General features: G+C 50.3%; 5 protein-coding genes across 5 annotated transcripts; 1 reads left to right on the top strand and 4 right to left on the bottom strand.

The window, feature by feature from the left end:
• Positions 1–1132: 1132 nt before the first annotated feature.
• PFLUO_LOCUS5224 (uncharacterized protein) lies at positions 1133–5278 on the bottom strand (the record flags this gene model as incomplete). Its single annotated transcript, XM_073782652.1, has 9 exons — positions 1133–1367; positions 1420–1870; positions 1922–2156; positions 2213–2508; positions 4219–4323; positions 4382–4456; positions 4505–4631; positions 4692–5149; positions 5203–5278. The coding sequence occupies 9 exons, from the start codon at positions 5276–5278 to the stop codon at positions 1133–1135; spliced, it is 2058 nt and encodes a 685-aa protein (XP_073639286.1).
• A 526-nt stretch (positions 5279–5804) lies between these two features.
• PFLUO_LOCUS5223 (uncharacterized protein) lies at positions 5805–7979 on the bottom strand (the record flags this gene model as incomplete). The annotated part of the gene is made up of 3 exons (XM_073782651.1): positions 5805–7054; positions 7118–7858; positions 7904–7979. The coding sequence occupies 3 exons, from the start codon at positions 7977–7979 to the stop codon at positions 5805–5807; spliced, it is 2067 nt and encodes a 688-aa protein (XP_073639285.1).
• A 496-nt stretch (positions 7980–8475) lies between these two features.
• Positions 8476–9336, bottom strand: PFLUO_LOCUS5222 (uncharacterized protein; the record flags this gene model as incomplete). The annotated part of the gene is made up of 1 exon (XM_073782650.1): positions 8476–9336. One exon carries the CDS (start codon positions 9334–9336, stop codon positions 8476–8478), a length of 861 nt encoding a protein of 286 aa, XP_073639284.1.
• Positions 9337–9773: 437 nt separating this feature from the next.
• Positions 9774–11355, top strand: PFLUO_LOCUS5221 (uncharacterized protein; the record flags this gene model as incomplete). The annotated part of the gene is made up of 2 exons (XM_073782649.1): positions 9774–10418; positions 10495–11355. 2 exons carry the CDS (start codon positions 9774–9776, stop codon positions 11353–11355), a joined length of 1506 nt encoding a protein of 501 aa, XP_073639283.1.
• A 3095-nt stretch (positions 11356–14450) lies between these two features.
• Positions 14451–15515, bottom strand: PFLUO_LOCUS5220 (uncharacterized protein; the record flags this gene model as incomplete). Its single annotated transcript, XM_073782648.1, has 1 exon — positions 14451–15515. One exon carries the CDS (start codon positions 15513–15515, stop codon positions 14451–14453), a length of 1065 nt encoding a protein of 354 aa, XP_073639282.1.
• Between the last annotated feature and the right edge of the window lie 120 nt (positions 15516–15635).

The following is a 15635-nucleotide window of genomic DNA, read 5'->3' as shown; positions in this document are numbered from 1 at the left end:
CAACCATTGAGCCTGCATGCCTGCATTGAATATGCCAGAGCGACCCCCCGGGACCTAAAATCAGTTCATTGTCTTGGACTGTCTGCTGTACACCGTGTGGAAGCCTTTGTCAACCGACTTCTTCGCCGTGGGACCGAGGGAACATGCCGCCGTTTCAGAGGTTAACATGGGGCACAAAACCTTGGAATGCTCCTCACCATGCATTTACGATCAGCTGCAGGCGATGTGACTCTGACCCCAATAGGAAAACAATATTTGCAATTGGTATATCCTAAAGCTCGAGCCAAATGTCAAGGATGAAATCTCTCTGAAACTCTGAAATAAGAAATTTTGAGATGTTAAGAGTTAGGAAAATAGACGGACTAAATAAACGCTTTCCAGTACCCGTGCATTTTGGTATATAATCGGAGGTAGCCAAGAATCAAAGACATTTTGCTCATTATTATTCAGTCTCAGAAAACAGTATCTGAAGATTCAAATGGATAGTAAGCTCAGAGTATTTCTATCTCACGCTGTCAATATTCAGAACGGATGTCTGACATTCCGTCATATTGACAGCAAGGATACATACCAGAATAATGACAAGATCGAGGCAAATAACTCAATGCCGTTGATGCTCATGAGCTTCAGAAAGGTTACGCTCAAGTGAGGGGAAACGGGCTTGTTCTTCGTCCGTTCTCCTCTGCACTGGGGGTGGACTCGCAACTTCGCTCAAACCCTCATGAAGATCATGGTCCTCTTGTGGTTGGTTGTTATGTGAAGATTTAGCTTCTTCGGCGGATTCTGGAGCTCGATTCTGTTGTTTGAGACATCCGCAAGTCAAGATGCTCAAGAGGCCAGAAAGAGCCATGACTGCATATGACTGCATATCCGAAGGTCGGTCATGAGCCCCTATAGCCTTGTATATTGGAAGTATCGAAGGGTTGGGCGAATATCAATACGTTAAGGAGAAGTCTTTCGCATTGGATCACACAGATCGATGGCCAGTCGGTGACGTCATTGATATTGGACAGCATTATAGCTGGGATAAAGAAGACAACTGAGTATATCAAATGGAATTGGGTTCAATATTCAATATTTCACAAGTTTTTGGAAGCGGTACACTGCACTACGTGGAATGGTTTCGTCCTTTTTACTTGACAAACTCAGGACCGGCATACTTGAAGCTCCCACCCGTCGCTCTCAACTCGTCCTCAATATCCATGAGGCGGTTATACTTCGCTACCCGCTCTCCTCGACAGGGACTGCCAGACTTCAAATGACCCGCACCAATAGCCACAGTCAGATCTGCGATAAAATCATCGATTGTCTCTCCCGATCGATGCGAGACAAAAACACGCCATCCATAGCTGTATGCTTTTTTGGCGCTGAAGAAAGCGAAGTTAGTAAACTGCGTTCCTAAATCAATAAGAAACTTACGCTTCCATAGCCTCGGTAATGCTGCCAATTTGATTGATCTTTAGCAGCAAAGAGTTGCAGGCTTCCTTGCTCTTCGCTAGCTCCACGCGTTCAACATTTGTTGCCAAGAGGTCATCTCCCACCAATTCTACTTTGCATGTTTTGTTGAATGCGGTCCAAGATGACCAGTCATCTTCAGCAAACGGATCCTCAAGTAGGATAATTGGGTATTTCCCGAGGAGGGAGCTGTAGAGGCTCTGAAGTTCCGCCGGCGACAGAGAATGGGGCTGATTTGTCTTGAACCCCAAGTCGTAATTGCCTGACTTGAAGAATTCCGAGGATGCAGGATCGATTCCAATTTTTACTTTCCCTTCGTGGCCTGCATTTTTGATTGCTCCAAGCAGGAGACCTAACGCCTCGGTCGGATGTGAGATCGGTGGCGCAAAGCCACCTTCATCTCCAATGCCACAGGCTAAACGAACGATATTAGCTTCTAGCTGCCATTACCGAGCTTCAAACTTACCACTGGCTCCATGCTTAGAAGAGACAATCTTCTTCAGGGCTTGGTATACCTCGCTTCCCATTTGCACCGCGTGGGACATGGATTCTGCCCCTACAGGGGCAACCATGAATTCCTGGAATGCCACTGGGTTTCCGGAATGTCGCCCACCATTAATAACATTGAAGAATGGCACAGGCATAGTGTATGAAGTTGGATAGCCTGCTGTCCGAGCAAGAAACTCGTACAGTGGTACATTCTGCAATTGGGGTTGTTAGCTTTTTCTTTTCATTTTCTAAAAAAACATATACTTACCCTTGCGGCAGCACCAGCACGAGCGCATGCCATGCTAACACCTAGGATGGCATTTGCGCCCAGGTTGTTTTTGTTTTTGGTCCCATCAAGCTTGATCAGAAATTCATCGATCTTAGCCAGATCCGTGCGTAGGTCAAAATGCTGTTTGATCAAGGCAGGCGCGATGACATTCTCCACATTATGCACTGCCTTTAGGACCCCATTGCCTTCGTACCGTTTCGGATCTTGGTCACGCAATTCATGGGCTTCATAGTCTCCGACCGATGCTCCAGAGGGAACAAGCGCAGTGAATTCACCTGATAATGTGAGTTCAAACTAGATCGGCAGTCCGGAGAGACGAAAAAAACCCTTTTCCCGTTGAAACTATAACCTTGACCGTCGGCTTTCCTCTAGAGTCCAATCTCTGTGCGGCTTGAATTGTAGAAATCAAGTGAGCACAACTTTTTCCACTCTCCATGTTATATCATGCGACCGATTGAAAAGAGCAAATACGTTATAAAAGAGGATGTATGCATTATGAATGGGCAATTGCTAGGGCGGTAATGATTTCGTAGACAATCTCGAAAATATATCATTTGTCGTCATATTTGTGAAGACCACAAGATTTATGATTCTCTGAGACACTAGGAAGACTCCATCACTATTCGAATCTATCAAACTTTACGTAAAGTCTCTCGTACTGGAACCTGGAGAGTTTGCCTTCAGATTATGCAAGATCCGGCGTTTAGGCACAACCGCCGTAGTATATCCGAAAGTCAATTTTTCTTCGAAGGCAAAATCGCAATTCAACTCAGCTCACTGCTGTGGACACCTATCAACCACTACAGCCATTTTTATCGACGTCCCGACATCCCACATCTGATATAAGAGTTAGCCCAGATTCAACAAGGAACATCATGTCTTCAACAGATGCCGTAACTCGAAGAAAAATCCAGAATCGCCTCAACCAACGTGCCAGTCGTAAGTGGCAATGCCGGTCTCGCTCTATTATAATCCGGCTCCAGGCCCTATGATCTGACTTTTCTATCTTTAGGACAGAGAAAGGCCATCCATGCTGGAATAAACCCAAACAACCCGAAGCAAAAATGGGTCTTTTACACTGAAACGGCCAAGGTCGCTGACCCAAGCCCGACCACGGATGATGAAGTTGCCACCAAAGTGCCATCCTTAGAGACTGGGCAAGAAACTGTTCGCTTCTGTGAAGCAGACGAACACCAACGACTCAAATATATGATTCAACTCTTAACGGAAGCCCATAATGGCGCCACCAAAAATCTTTACTCGGCCACCTTACTCCTTTCTGTGACTCAGTTGAATGTTATTCGCGCGATGTTCTCCAATGCCGCAAGCTTGGGCCTCACCGTAGACTTGCTTGGAGAAGACATCGCGTCCCAATTCAACGTAGTCGGTCCTTTGGCACTGCCTTTGCCTCCCAGCTTGGAACCGACTTCCTCACAGAAAATAATCATACATCACCCGTGGATTGACCTGTTTCCAATGGCTTCCCTTCGCAATGTTCTTTTGGGATCAATATACAGGTATGATGACGAAGAACTTTGCGCAGATCTTTTTGGAGTTTGCGGTGCTTCTATGGAAGTTGGACTTCTTATTTGGGGCGAAGCATGGGATCCATCGGCATACGAAGCTTCAGAAAAATTTGCTCAGAAGTGGAGTTGGATTTTGGAAGAATGTCCAGATATCTTGGAATCAACAAATTATTGGAGAAGGAAAAGGGGAGAGAGGCCTTTGCGCCTTCAGTTTTCGAGGGGAGAAGTATCTCAATTCAGCGAAGATTTATGTACATAGTCACGTAGATCAAATCAAGGCGAAAACTTCTCCTGAATAAATTCTTCGCTCAGCTCCCAGAGACGCTTCCAGTTTTGCTTTTCCCTAATGTGAGCGTGTAGCTCGTCTTCTGAAACGGCATTTTTGTTCAAATACGATCCATTCGAATCTAATAAACTTTAGTGCTTGCTATCTCAAGAATATTCATTTGGGGTACTGACCTGCAATGGTGGGGTCGATCATGCCAGTGATCATTGTGGCTGCTCCTTCAGATGTCGAAGTCCATTGCGGAATGGTGAACGGGTTGCCATCCAAATCGGTCAAAGCTGTTGGGGTTTGGCTTAATGTCAAATTAACGGATACGGCTTCAGGGGGTAGACTTACGTCCAGCTTTACTCCACTCCTCAATCTGTTGCTTGAACTCGGGAGTGAAATGCCGTTGTAGCCCAGACCGCACCGCTGCGACGATCAGCTTTTGAACGCACAATTGGAGAAGCAAATACATACCACCTGGGTCAATACTGTAAGTGCGCACCCCCTGTCCTTTTAGTCGCTCGGCAAGCTCCTTCACGAACATCACTCGCGCAGCATTCGACTGGCCGTATGCGACCATAGGTTCGTATGTTTTGCCATCCTGATAGTAATGCTCATATTAGTATCAGGTATTCAAAGAAAACTAAATTTTCAAACTTACACTGAAGCCAATGTCATCAAAGAACACTTTCCCATGTCTAACTGCAGAGCTAGCCACGATGATGACAGACGAGGACGGCCCCGCGGCCTTGATCTTCGGCAAGAGCAGTTTCACAAGCAAGAAATTAGCGATGTAGTTGACTCCAAGCTGCGTTTCGAATCCATCAACGGTCTTGTTGTACGGAGATGCCATGACGCCCGCTACACAGACGAGATGGTCAATCTGAGGCACGTCCTGGAGGTCGTGATCCACTGCCTTGCGGATGGCACTCAAGTTGCCGAGGTCCATGTTCAGAAAACGAGTTTGGACATTTGGCTTTGCTTTCTGAATTTTCTCCATAACGGGAGCGACCTTTGATTCAGCACGAGCGCTGAGAATAAGCAGCTTTGGATCGACGTTGGCCAGCTGGACGGCTAGCTCTCCGGCAATGGAGTCGTCAGATACTCCGGTAATCAGGACTATAACCATACATCAGAAGTGTTCACTACCATAGGAGAAAATTCTCAAGTACCTGTCTTGCCGACAAGAGCCTTGCCATATTTTTCCAAGACGGCCTCGGATGTGAGGACTTGCTGCTTGTTGGACATTTTGACTGTATCGGTTGAAGAAAGAAGAGTAAGACTTGAATAAATGACTGAAGATTGAAGACTTTCTAAAGATTTAGAGACGAGAAGTCGTCGCAATTTATATGTTGATTAGCATGCCTTGAGGGATAAGAGAGAAAAAAATTAACTTCAGAGGCGCGCATACTAATGCCCAGCGCAGGGACCCACTTCTCCACCCTCATTTACCGTATACGGTTAGTACGATGTCATCAACGCCGCGAGTCCCGATCTTAGCGGCGATCCACCAACATTTGTTCGACCATTGATGCGTGATTTTCGTAGATTGTTAGAAATGTCTAGAATAGTATAGAGTATACTGGAGTGGATCCGAAAGCGCTACAGTACCTATACAGAGCGGAGGAATGCCACACAAATAGCCGTTAAATCCGCTGTGAAGAAACTATGCGGCAAACTATGGGTTCGAGATTTCTTGGCAGAACGTAAAGTTCTTGCGATATACTGGGAGACACCAAGTAAAATATCTTGTCCAGTATAAATATTCCCATCTTCAAAGTTTGACGATAGGCAATTCGGACATGTGCACTTTGACAGCTCCGTAAGGCCTCAACTTATACTCTTGTTTACCTCCCAGACAGGCTGTGTTGGTCGGAGCCCACTCGGGTGTAGCTCCCAGGAACAGATCCCAATTAACCATGCAGCCTTGAACGGTTACAAAATTAGGTGGTGCCGCTTGCGCAAAGATGGGATCTGCCAGGGTCGTGTCGTCGCCGACGCCGTGATACTTGAGAGTTGACGGATCAATTGCAACATTCCAGGTCGAAGAGTTGCTAATATAATAATCTCGCAGCTCGGGGTAAGGGAGGTAATCGAGTCCGGGCCCCGTTGCGTCGTAGTAGGCGTGCGGGTATGATGAGGTCTCTTGGAAACCGACATCAAGGGCATAGAGGACATTTCCATAGTAGACGGCGACAGTGTTGTTAGATCGGCTCTCAGTTCGGAGCGCTGCGTCGATAGTATATTTGACCGTTGTTTTGCCGGGTTTGATGGCGACATGGTGAAGACCGTTACTATTGGGCGACGGGGCGGATGAAGCACCATTGACCCTCAGTTCCGAGGATGCAGTGTTAATCCACGAGGGAACGCGGACGTAGAAGTCAAAATCTTTCTTGGCAGTAACCGTGTAGGTCAGGGTATTGCCAAAGGGATATGTAGTGTCGCAATCGATGCTGACGTCCGACCCTGCAACCGTTGTTGTCACCGTCGATGGGCTGAGTAGAGCATGAGCTAAGCCGTTGTCACCAACACGGACCCAGCTATTTGTTGTGAACTTCGGATATCCTTGAGGGTGATTGACAGTGCAGCAGGGATATTGAGGTTCCATTCCAAAAGTGGTTGCAACACCACTGTCCGCTGTTGTGAATACGTGAGGGACATTCGCAACAAAATCTTGGGTGTTGTTAACAGCCCATGGCTGATTGGGCTGGTCCATGTACTGGTGAGCCCACTTGTTGCCAGTGAGCATGACTGGCAAGGCATTGAAGATGGTACGTTCAGCGCGATCAGCGAACACGTTGTTACCCAAGACCTGGTACATGTAAATAAGCGAGTATGCTGTCTCGACGGCGGTGCAAAGTTCGCTGCCCATATATGGAGCTAGGTCGTGCTGGATTTCATCGGCGAGGACGGTCCCGGAAGGAGATCCGTGGTATTGGAAAGTCCAATGGAGAGCATCCATACTTTTTTGGACAAAAGTCTCGTTATTGGAGAACCGGTACATAACCGCAGATGCCTTGAGCCCTATATGTGAAAGTAATCAGATGACCGAATCTTGAAAATGCATGAAGACTGTCCATAGCCTACCTTGTCCAACGTTGACACCGTGCATGTAAGGGAAATCCGGGGTATTTGCGCTGGTGTTCGCGACCACCTTGGGATACGTGCTCGCCGTATACCACTCGTCCCATTTGAACTGATCCTGAGAGTAGAACATATTCATATTCTCCCACAGGGTGGAATCTTGATCGGAGGGATGTTTTTCGATCATCCATTGAATGGTGATGATGAGATCGTGAATTCGAGTCTGGCCCCAACGACAGTCAATGGAACTGTCACAGTTTGTAAAGCCTTGGCTGTTGTTTTTCAGCATCGTGTTGGTCAGATCCATGAAGTTCCGAAGGCCATTGAGAACAGGCTGCTCCCATGTCGAATTAGCCTCGGCCAGTTGTGTAAGGCCTAGGAAGAATGGCGTGCGGGCCCAGAAATTGCGGTCGGCGTATGTTTCAGGGCCGATCCATCCGTCTGCCGTTTGGAGACCGAGGACGGTAGAAGCCACGGCGTGAACTTGAGCTTTGAGCCTAGAATCATCAAGAACATAGGACATTGGTACCAGCCCATTGAACCAGTACGGAAGACCCTCGTTCAGGTTGCTATAGTCGGTGCCACCACCGCTGGGACCAAATAACCACCGAGACTCATTGACGTAGACATAAAAGTCGTGTTCATGCCCGGCCAGGCCGTTCGCCATGGCCTGCATCTCGCCTCGTAGCCATCCGGCAGGTTTGACGGAGCCGACCGGTAATGGTGAATAATTCCATGCTTGCACTGCGCAGGTTAGAGACGAATTCTTCAGGGGTACAAACAACTCACGACGGCTTTGAGCTCCTGCTGCAGCCAATGCCCCCAGCGTCAGTTGACTGGTTAGAGCAGCGTAGAACAACTTCATCTTGCAGAGATGGTTGTTTTCAAAACCGAGATCTCAGCTTCTCTGCCAAGTGGAGGGCCTTAATATTATACCAGAAAGGGCACGGGCGCTATGTTTACCGTGTGGAACACCGACCCCACATTCTCTTGCTCCGCCACTGGAAGCCTGATGAATGCAACGTCAGCGTAGTCAGCGGGTGCAACCATGACTGGAGCTTTCCCCGAGATTTTACTTGAAAGCTTGTTCGGCGTCTAATGGTCCGTAATTTGTCCGACGTTCAGTCAGGAATAGATGAGCAGGAACCAGAGAACCGCGGCCAATCAGAAAAGTCTGTGAAAGAACAAGTTTTACTAGAGGAGCACGGAGTTAATCATGCCGGACTAGATCAGGCAATACCTTAATATTGCCGCCGACGAGCGGAGGGAAGTATATTAAGCAACAGCTACCGAATACGCTGTCATTTCGGTAAAAAAAAGGTTCTTGGAGAAGTAGAATCCTCCGAAAAAGAGGTGCAGCATCAAGATCTTAGGCTCTTCTGAAGGAACTTGAGAATCAAGTCCGAAATGCACTCCAGATGTGTTTCTAATACAAAATGACCCGCATCTAGCAGATGAATCTCAGCGTTAGGCAAATCTCTTTTGAAAGCCTCGGCCCCAGGAGGAGTAAAGATCGGATCGTCCTTGCCCCACACCGCAAGGAGCGGAACCTGAGAACTTCGAAAGTAATCCTGGAACTGAGGATAGAGCGCGAGATTTGTCTTGTAGTCTCCGATCAGATCCAGCTGAATATCGCCAATCCCGGGTCTAGACAAAAGGGTATAGTCGAGCAAGTACGTTTCCGGGGGTATCGACGCTGGATCCGCGGAGCCAGTGACATACTGGGACTTTGTGGTGTCGTAGGAAAGCATGTAATGGCGCAGCTTTTCTCGGTCCCTTGGGTTGCTACTTTGCCAGTACTGCTTGATTAAATCCCAGAAGCCGCCCAACCCCTCTTCGTAGGCATTGCCGTTCTGACTGATGATCGCAGTAATGCTTGACGGGCGTTGAAGCGCGAGGCGCAGAGCAGTGGGAGCGCCGTAGTCAAATATGTAGACTGAGAACTGATTAATGTGCAAATGATCGAGAAAGTCGCCGACAAACGTGGCGAGATTCTCGAATGTGTATTTAAAGTCGTGTGGAACAGTGGTAAATCCAAAGCCCGGTAGGTCTGGCGCTAGGACCCAGTACGATGTGGACAGGAGGGGTATGAGGTTGCGGTACTGGTGAGAGGAGCTAGGGAAGCCGTGAAGGAGCAGAATGACCGGATGAGTGCGGTCTCCGGCCTCGCGATAGAAAGCATTAGTCTGCCCAATCTGGGCATGCTTTATTTTGGGTTGCATAATGCGGAGTATCAAAAGCTTGTATGTTTTGCGGGGAATTCGCGTCGGCTATCTCTAATAAATATTGTTGGGTTTCGCGCCAGATGGTGTCGTAAGCATTATGTCAATGTTTACAGAATCTAGCGAGTGTGAGCGTCAGACAAGGGCGGGTAGTTCCAGATGGGCCTATCCGCAGGCTTCTGCATATGAATCGCCGATTAGGCGATAGTCAAACGTGGAGATTCTCATGTGCACATGTCTAGGAGGGTATTCTGCTAGATCAACGGTAGAATCTCTGAAATAGGGAATCATGTCAGATCCGGACCATCCCGCCGATCCACGCCAGAAATGGACCACGCGGCGCGAGCCATTATGTTTAGTGATTGGTGCGGCTCGACACTCGACACGCCCTGTCAGACACTGCCTTGTCAGAATGCCGCATCAATCAATTACACCAGATGCCCACTCCAGATGGCACCGAGTGCTTCATCTTGCGACTTCCCGACGAATTGCTCATCTGGGTGCTCAATGATGCCACCCTTGAATTCCGAAACTCGTGGGACAGGGACCCTGAGCGCGAAGCGGTTGCTCGCAAAACCGCCAGGGATTTGCCGCTGGTGTGCCGGCGTTTCAACGCCCTTGCGCGGCCCCTTCTTTACGAGACTGCCGTGTTGAACTCTGTCGATTTTATCTTCACCAGCGACCTCATGCATCGTACCATGCAAGAAAACCCACATATGCGATCGCTGTGCAGATCAATTGTGTTAAATGTGTGGGAATGGCAAAGCTGCTTTGAGAATTCGGGTGAGACCGATGATGGGGTCTTTGAAATTATCCACGAGCTCTTTTCCTGGTGGGCATCGGCACGGAGCGTGTACATTGAGGGCTTCCCCCCAGGTATCCCGTTCAACTCGAAGGGATGGGCCTTGGTTCAAACCGCCTGTCAAAGCATGCCTCGGCTCAAAGAGCTATTTGTAGGCATGGAGGGCCCCTTTCACCTCTGTAAGGCCATTGAGACCATTCACTCTCCATCTTTGAATGTCCTGACTCTGAAGTCGTATCCATACGAACCTGAGACCGATAGCTGGACAGTGGACCCAAAGGTACGTACTTCTTTGTGCTTCCTCCAGTCTCAATTGCATGGAATTGGAAAATGCGGATTTGTTGACGCAACTGTAGCTACTTCGATCATCACCCATCACTTCTCTCACCATCAACACCACCAACACCAACCCGTCGGATTTGGCACAAGCCATCCAATGGCCAGCACGGCTGGAAAAATTTGCCCTGGGAGAGTTGTTCGAGAACGACCGTGGCGATAACCATATCACTTACCCTCTGGTTCAATCTCTGCTTTCCATCCACAAGAAGACTCTAAAAGAGATCAGGATCGAGGGACTTGACGAATATGAATATACCTTCGGCCCCAGGTTCAATGCCTCAGGATTTCCCAACCTGGAGGTCCTGAGTCTAGCACTGTATGAATATAACGGAGCAACTAGCATACGCGGAGAAACCCCGACCTACGGCCCCGAGGAAGATTCATTTCTGCCCCCGAACCTGAAGACCCTTAAATTCACATATGGCGACCCAAAACGGGTGGGATGGGATTGGTTCCAAGAGCAAGACGAGCAATTCATCAGGAACATCGCCACAGCCGCAATATCCAAGAAGTCTTCCCTACAGACGATCGAAGTCGATTATGTTCCCTATGATAAGTATGCAGAGCGACAGTGGGGATATCCCTATGAACGCCTGGAGCGCCTATCGCAGGAGTTCGGGCCACAAGGGATCGAGATTAGTTATCCAACACCTGTAAAGACAAAGAGGGAATGGGTGTTTCTGGTGGCTTGGTCGCGTATATATGGATCGGAACTCCGTCATACGAGCCCCGACCCGGAGGGGCTCATGCCCGAAGATATTCTTGAAGCGGAAGATCTTGTTCAAGTGGTTAGGGTTGGTGGCCAGGCTGGTCAGAGAAGAAGTATGTGCCCCGACCTCTTGGAGGAAATGTTGAAGGAAATGTTGGAGGAATATTAGATGCTGGACCCTCCTGACCCGATGGGCATCTGGCTGGACTAACTATAGCTATGTAATGAGAGAGACCAGGACATTGAAACCATCAAGTTCATTCTTCTGGAATATTAAATCTATTATCATCCACTGGCGGCTAAACCAGAGCCGGCCATCCAAGGTCCAACCAACCCACACCTGCTCCCGCCCAGACCAAGCGGAGGAAAGGAAAGAAAGAAACTCATAATAGGCGTAAGGGAACATAATAGCACATCAAAGTCATCTAGCCCGTTTAGAATAAGATGATTCCTGCCACCAATCCAATCACGACGGCCATGCAACTACCGCGCATGTTCTCCGAGTGCCGGCCAGCAGCAATATCCGCGGAGTCGTCGGTCACAATGGTGGGGGACTCCAGTGGTTGTGTTTTGTTCTCAGGGTCTCGTGCTGGCCGCGAATGAAAACTTGATGCGGTTTTTGGACTCTCTTGGGCTATAGGACGCTGCTCATTATTTTGTTGTACCGCGACTGAGGGCCGGGAGCCAGTCCAAGACGGCCATAGGTCAATTGCAACTCGGCAGACCTGCTGCCAGGAATGATTGAGATGGGCAGAGAGCTTCAGCGCTAACTCATTTCCGAAAGATTGATGCCACGGGGAGGATTGGTTTCTATACGCGTCATGGACGTCTTGAAATTGATCATGAAAGGTCGGAGAAGTAGATGAATTCGTGACGGGGGTGGCGGGACACGAATTGGGGGGTTCGGGTGCTGATGCAACGCGATTGGAGGCTTCCAGCTGTAGGGAGAAATACGATCGGAAGGTTCGTGCTGGGTGGATGAACAGGGACGAATCTCCATAGAGATAGGACAATTGGCTGGCACTGTCCACCGGCGGGATGTCGGTGGAGGTGGGGAGAGAGGCGTCGGTCTCGAGGCGGGAAGTGCGCAACAGGCGACTGCCGCGCGATCTATGAGGCGAGGTTCTAATTAGGGTTTTCCGACGGTCGACATTCTGCAAAGGGAGTTCGGCTGGTATATCTGCGAGGCCATCCTGGATGAGGGGTGCTTCTGCGCGCGTTGGTTAGCTCGACAATTCGCATTCCAAGCAGGTTTCATGAAACATACGGCGAGCTCCGCTACCATAGTAGTAGCCGAAATCGGCAAATTTCAAGCTGTAGATGCTCGGTAGCGACGGCACCAGAGAGAGCAGCGAGAAAAGGATCAGCGCGAGGAACGGAATCGCGCCGGGTTTATGAAGCGCTGGGCGCATGGTCCACACAGCTCGGAGGTGGCGGGGCGCAGGTGCGATTCAGAAGGGTGCTGCTGCGCTGTTGTCGCGAGTGGAAGAGGAGTGGCAGCGTGAGGGCCATAGGCACGACGATGATAAGGAACCAACGAGATTATCTGGGTTTCCCTAGTGGCCGGTGGTGGTGGTGCAAGTCCAGCAAGTTCAAGCAAGTTCGGCCGTCGATCTTTTTTTTCTTTTTTCCAAGGTCCGTGAGACACGGGAAGGCGCCAATGACGTAAACGAGTGGTGATTGGAGACCGAAACGGGAGAAGGAGTCGGGATGGGATCTCCGGCGGTTTCAAGGAACAGGAATTGCCGCGATAGCAATTCCTCTTCGTCTTGTTCGGAATTTTAGGTTGTTCTTGAGTCCGCCCGGGAAGGAATGTCGGGAGGTCATATGTTGTCCGTGCTCAGCATTCCTGGATAGCTTATTCACACCCGTCATTTTCGGGTTCCCTGGCCAAGTGACAGGAGGCAAACCATGGCACGCTTGGTCATTTTCGGATGCATCCACGTCGAGTAGTGCAAACGCCAAGCCCGCCGTCGACAGCCCCGATCGGATGTGGCCCCGAAAGCAATTCATAGGGCAGCCGTTGTTGGTGCGAGAGAGAGCAGCGGCCCCCACTCTGTGCCGCCGCATGTATTTAGAATGGCGGATTGTCCGGTTATCGGCAGACTGTGACGATGCCCAGCCCGGCAGTCCTGAGATGGACATGCGCCACTCAGCCTTATGACTCTTTAGGGAATAATCATGAACATCCATCCGGAATGGCTCATGGGGCTATCCAGGGCTTGGCTGTCCTGTCATTGATAACTCAGTTTCAATCAGTCTTGCTGCGGCTGCAAGATCCCCGCAGGTGCATCGCAGAGGCAGGAATGATCAATCGCGTGGGGTATTCCCAGTTCATTGAGCTTCTCCGAAGCAAGGAGAGAGGGGGTGGCTGTCTGCCATCCGCTAGTTACGAATTGCCCGACGTGGCGGCAAGGTCACTCGTAGAGATGGACACCCGGAACTCGAGATTGTCCCATATCCCACGGAACACCCGTTCAAGAAGGCCGATCTGCGCACAGCCGATGAGGATGACGAGACAGACGAGCACTTCGTAGCTGACCATGGCCCGCGGGGTGATCAGATCGGGTTAGTGAGGAGAGAAAGCGAGATAGATCTAGCCCTGGCGATGAGTGGCAGCAAAGATCTGTAGAACAGGAGCAACAATACCTCGCAGGATATCAATCCTCCTTTCTGTCTCGCTGCAGGCAGATGCTACCTTTATCTACCCCCTCTGCCACCCCTCCAGACCACCACTGACTCTGGGTGTGATGAGTATGATCGGTTACACGAACCTAGCCTCTGCTCCAGGGATGCGACATCTCCGTCCCGTCAGGCAGCCTTCACCGACGATCGGCCGAGCACGAGCGCTGCTGCATTAATATTTATGTATTGAGCGTTGATCGGAGTCGTCTCGATTGGGAGGCCATAGTGTCTATGCATGCTGGACTGGAATGTCCAATGCCCTGTGGAAGTATGTACGGTGGTGGGGTGTGCAGTATTCTGGTCGAGTCAGTGACTTTCCACATCAACCCATCGTATGCCCTTTCGTATCATCGAAGAATTACTGGAGCAATAGATTCAAGTAGGTTCATTTTGGTTATTAGGTCAATTCGGGTAGCAGTGTTTGTATGTCCAGCGTAAGCAGACTCCCTGTACAGTACAGACGGCAGCAAGAACTCCCCTAGGACATCGAGTGTGCACACCTGCCAACCACAAGTCACACATCATCATCATCATCTGGGGGATTCCCCTCGCCGCATATATCGTGAAGAAATAGACACATTAAATCGGATTCATCATAGTCGCATGCGGCACAGCAGGGTACGCAACCTTACCCGCGGGGGTGGAGGTCATCGGCGTCGACCTCGACGCTGGCCCCGGCGAGATGGTCGTCGGGGCACTCGTCTCACCGCGATGGCTCGGGGAGCGACTACTGTGGCTTCGCGACCGGTCGCCGCGCGAGGTGCTACTACCGGCCGTACTGCTGCCGGGTTTCCCGCCGCGTTTGACCATCTTGCCCAGCACGCCCACGATCTCGGCGGCGTCTTCGAAGCTCTCGTCATCCATGCCTTCTTGTGCATTGTACACATCCGCGATGGCTTGCTTGGCGAGGCGGCGGCAGGAGATTGGGTCTTGGAGGCAGTCGTAGAGGTAGGCTGCGTATTCGAGTTTCACGGAGAGGCGCAGCGGGTGCGAGCCGGGGAGGAGCTTGTCGGCGAGGACGGCGGCGTGGTTGAAGCATGCTGTTGCGGTTTCGGTGTAGTCGAGTGGAGGGAGAAGGAAGGAGGAAGCTGGTTGCGGTGGTTGCACGGGTGCCAGGCCCGGAGGAGGTTGAGGTTTGGTTTTTGGTTTTTGGCTTGGTTGCTGGCCGAGCGCAGTCAAGGATTCTGGGCCATAGATCGAGTCGTGTTTGGCGTCTGCCGGGGTGCGTGCGTCTGGGGGATAGACGAAGGGACGGTTGTGGAAGAGCACGAAGATGTGGTAGAACGAGGCGCGCAGTTTGTAGGACAGGACGTTCAATTCGACGAACACGTTGACCATGGGCAGGACGTATCCCTCCAGAATCAACAGACCCTCACGCGAGAGCCATATGATGTGGTGATAAAGCTGTAGGGACTTGGTTTCGCGCGTGGTGTCGAGCCGCCGTAACCGTCGCGCGCGGACGAGCTTTTTGGAGAGCATGACCGAGACCCCGAGAACCTTGTACAACATCGTCGAGAGCAGAGGGTTCTCGAAGGACATGACGTGCGCGAACTTGCCCAGGGCCTTCTGGTCCACCTCGGAGGAGGCCATCCATAAATCGAATGTCTCTGCCTCTAGAAAGTCGAACCCGTCCATGTTAGCCATTGTGAAGAATGCGGTCAATCAATTGGGAGTTTTGGGTTATAGCAGTTCATAGAATTGAGGATCGGACATCAGGCCGGTCATAAAGCAGCCACGCGCAAACCGGCTATCAGGCACATACAT

The sequence above is a fragment of the Penicillium psychrofluorescens genome, assembly GCF_964197705.1.
Source record: "Penicillium psychrofluorescens genome assembly, chromosome: 3".
NCBI classification, from domain to species: Eukaryota; Fungi; Ascomycota; class Eurotiomycetes; order Eurotiales; family Aspergillaceae; genus Penicillium; species Penicillium psychrofluorescens.
Note: the sequence above shows the minus strand (reverse complement) of the source record. Positions and strands in the feature narration are given on the sequence as shown.